Here is a 5,513-nt window from a genome sequence, read left to right as displayed (position 1 = left end):
TCGGTCATTTTTCTAGAACATTCTTGAACTTTGTGCATGTCCAGAACTTTCCAGTAATATCATGTATTTACAATTTCTAGAATATTCTAGATTTATAATACTGTATAAATACCCTGTCAATTCAATGCATAGATATACAATAATTGTGAATACTTTGTCGTATAAACACTATTGAGATATAACTGGGATATATTTTCACTGGGACATTGTTGTGCAGCAACGGACACTCTGATGTATGTATTTTTAGATTTTTGCTAAGTTTGTACTTAATGATTTGTATATTACTGTAAATAAATTATTGTTAAGTTTAAACTGTGTGATTGATCTTTGCTGGCATTTAGGGTTATTCTGACCCATAACAATGGAGATCGTGCCAAGGATCGGCATCAGTCTGTGGTTGAGTGACAGCGCCGGCTGTGGCTGTAAAGTCCGATTCTGGAGCGGCATGCTTTGTTGCAGTTAGCACAGATGTAATGCTCGCTTGGCTGTACCGGGACTGAAGCTACTCTTTGTCGTCTGCGCTGTCTTCTCTCATCCCACTGTTCTTCCCTCCTCTTTTCACTGAGTTGGAGGCCAGCCTTGACAGCATGCCTCCATCGATTTCGGTCAGCAGCCACTGCTTCCCAACACGCCGGGTCGATGTCTCCGGCCCTCATGTCACGTTTTAGGACATCCTTGTAGCGAAGAACAGGCCTTCCTGTAGGTCTTGATCCAGCTCTCCATACAGCACGTCCTTTGGTATACGGCCATTGTCCATGCGGCTTACGTGGCCAAGCCATCTCAATCGCCTCTGGCTTAGCAAGGCAAACAAACTGGGTAACCCTGACTGTCTCAATACGTCCTTGTTGGTGACATGATCCTTCCAGCTGATGCCTAAAATTCTTCGGAGGCAACGCATGTGGAAGGTGTTGAGTCGACGCTCTTGGCGAGAGTATAGGGTCCAGGCTTCGCTGCCGTACAGGAGTGTGCTGAGTACGCACGCCTTGTATACCACTATCCTGGTGTTTTTCGTCAACATGGCGTTGTCCCCTACTCGTTTTCCCAGCCGAGCCATTACTGATGCTGCTTTCCCAATGCGCTTATTTAGCTCTGTATCTAAGGACAAGTTACTTGATATGGTGGAACCAAGGTAGATGAATGAATCCACAACTTCAAGGATATGTTCGTCGATGGAGATTTTGGGAGTGCAGCAGACGTCCTGGCCCATAATGTTGGTCTTTTTGATGCTGATGGTGAGAGCAAACTCATCGCATGCATTGGAAAAGCGGTCGATGAGTCGTTGTAGTGCCTGCTCTGTGTGTGCAGTCAAGGCGGCATCATCAGCAAATAGCATCTCTCTGATCAGGACCTTGCGTACTTTGGTTTTTGCTCGGAGACGCGCAAGGTTGAAGAGGCTTCCGTCACTTCTGGTGTGAAGATATACGCCGTCTTCTGACTGATCAAATGCGTATGACAGCAGCAGGGAAAAGAATATGCCAAAAAGCGTTGGGGCTAGTACGCATCCTTGTTTTACGCCGCTTTTGATGGGGAAGGGATCTGAGGATGAACCATCATACTGGACAGTGCCTTGCATGTCTTCATGAAAAGACGAGATTATCCTCAGGAGCTTTGGAGGGCACCCAATCCTATGTAGCAGGGTAAAGAGACCTTGCCTACTGACCAGGTCAAATGCCTTGGTTAGGTCAATAAAGGCAATGTACAATGGGAGTCTCTGTTCTCGACACTTTTCTTGTAATTGGCGTAATGAGAAAACCATGTCGATGGTTGACCTTTCTGCTCTGAAACCGCACTGCGCCTCTGGGTAGACTCGTTCTGCTAGTTTCTGCAATCGATTTAGCACTACTCGGGCGAATGCCTTCCCAACAATGCTGAGTAGGGATATTCCACGATAGTTGTTGCAATCGCTGCGGTCTCCTTTGTTCTTGTAGAGCGTTATGATGCTAGCATTGCGCATGTCTTGTGGAATTGTTCCTTCTTCCCAGCACTGGAGTAACAGCTTGTGCAGGTGATGTAACAGAGTGGAACTCTTGCCCGCTTTGATGACCTCTGGGGGAATACCATCGCTACCTGGGGCTTTCCCACTGGCTAGGGAGTTTATGGCCTTACTGAGCTCATCTATTGAAGGTGGAGCATCAAGTTCCTTCATAGCTGGTAGGGCATTGGTATTTTCAACAGCTGTGACACTGACGACATTTTCTCTTGAGTAGAGCTCTTGATAGTGTTCGGCCCATCTCTCCATCTGCTTTCCTCTGTCAGTGATAATGTCACCAGAGACTGTTTTCAGCGGCGCTGTCTTGATGATGCTCGGACCAAAAACTTTCTTCATGCCTTCGTACATGGCTCGAATGTTGCCACAGTCAGCAGAGTGCTGGATACCTTTACAGAGATTCAGCCAGTAGTCGTTTGCGCTGCGTCGAGCTATCCGTTGGGCGTCATTTCTGGCCTTTCTGAGTTCGGCAAGTGTCTTCTCTGAAGGACCACGTTTGTAGTTGAGCAGGGCGTTTCTTTTGGCTGTGATTGCTGGTTCGAGTTCTGTAATTCCTGCTTCAAACCAGTCTGGATTTTGTCTCACTCTTTTGCCAAAAGTGTCCATCGCTGAAGTGTAAATGGCGTCACGAATATAGTTCCACCTCTCATCAGCACTGCTGGTGGGGCAGTTACGAAGGGCCTCTTCAATAGAGTCAACAAAGCGTGCGCAAACATCTGGCATTGCTGTCCTTGCTGTGTTAATTCGTGGACGTCCTTTCTGTTTGGAGCGATGAATCCTTTTTGGCTGGAGACGCACCTTACTGCCAACGAGTGAGTGGTCGGTATCGCAGTCCGCACTGTGGTAGCTGCGGGTTGTCAGGACACAGTTCAGTGAGCGTCTTCTGGTGATCACAAGGTCCAGTTGGTGCCAATGGTTTGATCTAGGATGACGCCATGAGACTGTGTTGGGGCTTTGTGGCAAAGAATGTGTTGGTTATGCACAGATCGTGGTAGGAGCATAACTCAAGAAGTCGCTGACCGTTGTCATTTAGTTTCCCAACACCAAAGTGGCCGATGTTGCGAGGCCAAGCTTCTTGGTCAGTTCCCACTCTTGCATTAAAATCCCCAAGCAAATATACTTGTTCTGTGGATGGGATCTCTCTGATGGTAGTCTCAAGCGCCTCATAGAATGTATCCTTTGTCTCCACTGTGGAGCTGAGTGTGGGAGCATAGATGCTCAGAATGTTGACATGCCCAGAGGAGGTGGAGAGGCGAAGAGACAGGATTCTGGGTGTACCCTTTTGAGGCGGTTCCACTGATGAAAGTAGAGAGTTTCTCACTGCAAATCCTACACCATGTATACGTGGTTCCTCTGGTTCGTTCCTTGCCAGAAGAATGTATAATCCTCCTCTTTTAGGCTACCGTTTGATGGGAGTCTGGTTTCCTGTAAAGCAGCAATGTCAATGTTAAGCCTTCTCAGCTCTCGGTTGATAATGGCCGTTTTCCTGGAGTCATCAACCTGTTGGAGATCTTCAGATAGGCCAGGACACATTGTCCTGACATTCCAGCTTGCCAGTCGCAAGATGGACGATTTCGTTTTGCTGTATTTGTTGGGTTACTAGGTTTCCGTCTGCTTTCCATGTTTGGCTAACATTTAGCTCCAGGCACCCTCTGGAGCAACAGACGTTGGCGGACCGACACCTTATTGGCTGGGGGCTGCCCAGCTTGAGGCGGGCGGTAGTCGGACGATAGGACTACGATGGTCCCTCCCACCGTCGAAGTTGTCCCGTGGCGTCCTTCCTGTACGCCAATTTGGAAGGGCTTATAACCCGTAAACTGACAACTTCCGGTTTTGTATCCACACTTTGCAGTGGGGCTGGAGTGTCCTCTCCAGGGCACGAAGCCTGGGCCAACAGTAAGGAGATCCTAGGTGGCCCAGTCGTCAGGATCCCCCTCTCGGCCTTACTGACGGGATCCAAAGGAATGCAGAGCATGACGTTTGGCGCCAGCTTGGCTGCAGGAGATGCCGGAACGGTGTTTCTGGTAGCACTGCTCCGCCTACGGGTCCCCACTCCGGATTTGAGGTTTTCTCCTTTTCCACTTGGCCGTTTGGTCACAAGGGGACTTACTCCGCCCTGGCCGTTGGCTGTCTTGTGCAGCTCATCCGTCCAATGATGCAGTGGAGGCACCATCCAATAACCATGGGGGTTGCAATTTACCCATTGCTGGGGACCAGGATTGCAGACACCAGGGCTGTTATCTGTTAAAGTAGAACTTCGATGATCGGAACTGAAAATTCCGGATTTTATTTACTTTCCATCTCTCGAACCCCTCGATCTCTCGAACTTTTCTCGCGGTCCCTTGAACTTCGAGAGATCGAGAGTCACCTGTATTTGATAGTTAAAATTCAATGTCACAAGAAGTTACACATATTTGTCGAGTAAAATAAGAAAACAAATCGTATAACAAGCGAGCTAGACGATTTGCAGCTTTTGGCTTACGTGTTCTACGCTAATATTAATTTAAAAAAAGAACGTGCTTAAGAGTTTTTATCGTATATATATCGAATAAACTCCTTTGAAAGATAAACATGGTGCAAAGAAATATATAGTGTAAAACCTTTGAGGTTCCTAAAAATATTACATTGAAATTATTTAACTGTTCCTGAACATGTACTTATGTAGGACAAATCAAATTCTTTATCACAACGAATTTATATTTCAATGTGTAAAAAGCATTCCAAACATGTGGATGACTTTAGTGTCTATATATGTGTTATTAAATCCTTGTTATTTCTTACAATGTATCTAGTCATGTACATGTATTAATATGAATTGTAATATTGTATTGTGTAAATACTATGCTATTATTATGTTATTATTGTATAATATTTAACGTCGGGTTCGTTGCCAACCTTGCGCGTGTGTCAGGCCATTCTGGACAACGCCAGTACGTCTGTTGACGGTCTGACCACCGTGACGTTTAAAACGACCAGAGTACAGTACTAGACTGACATTACAGCGAGTAGGTATCCACCATCCCCTAGACTTTTAATATTGTACTTCACTGTGATTTATTTATTTATTCATTCTATTTAATAAACCTTTGTTAACCTTTATACAAGTGTTTCTTTCTGTAAATCACTGAATCTGGATTTGTGGAAACGTATAGGTTTCCCGTTACATTTTTGGGGGCTCGTCCGGTGATTTACAGTTGAGAACGTTACGGTATTTGAAAAAAAATGTCAAGAAATTATGCCAGGAATTTTAGGAGGCATCGAAAGAAATACTATTATTTTCTATTTACTTTTTTACGGTTTATATAATTTTATATTCAGAAAAAGGGTTTGAGGGGCAAATCCTCCTTCTTCTCCAATTCCTAGTACATAAATAATATGTTCAATTGAGTGGAATTGTTATGCAGGTGAATTGTTTTTAATCTATTTTAGTACAATGTAGGAAAATATTATACAGTAAATCCTTATATTACCTGGAAGGTCTTAAGGTCTTGGATACATAAAAATTTCAAGGAATTTTAGGACAATG

At 45.0% G+C, this 5,513-nt stretch overlaps 1 protein-coding gene across 1 annotated transcript; it reads right to left on the bottom strand.

Moving 5' to 3' along the window:
• Positions 1 to 664: 664 nt before the first annotated feature.
• Positions 665 to 3,520, bottom strand: LOC134276017 (uncharacterized). Its single transcript, XM_062758308.1, has 3 exons — positions 3,391 to 3,520; positions 2,992 to 3,283; positions 665 to 2,870 (listed from the first exon to the last, which is right to left on the bottom strand). The coding sequence occupies exons 1-3, from the start codon at positions 3,518 to 3,520 to the stop codon at positions 665 to 667; spliced, it is 2,628 nt and encodes an 875-aa protein (XP_062614292.1).
• Positions 3,521 to 5,513: the final 1,993 nt, after the last annotated feature.

The sequence above is a fragment of the Saccostrea cucullata genome, unplaced genomic scaffold (assembly GCF_032062105.1).
Source record: "Saccostrea cucullata isolate Sc308-1 unplaced genomic scaffold, CSIRO_AGI_Scuc_v1 ctg15791, whole genome shotgun sequence".
Taxonomy (NCBI): domain Eukaryota; kingdom Metazoa; phylum Mollusca; class Bivalvia; order Ostreida; family Ostreidae; genus Saccostrea; species Saccostrea cuccullata.
The sequence above is the reverse complement of the archived record's forward strand: the minus strand, read 5'-3'. Positions and strand labels throughout refer to the sequence as shown.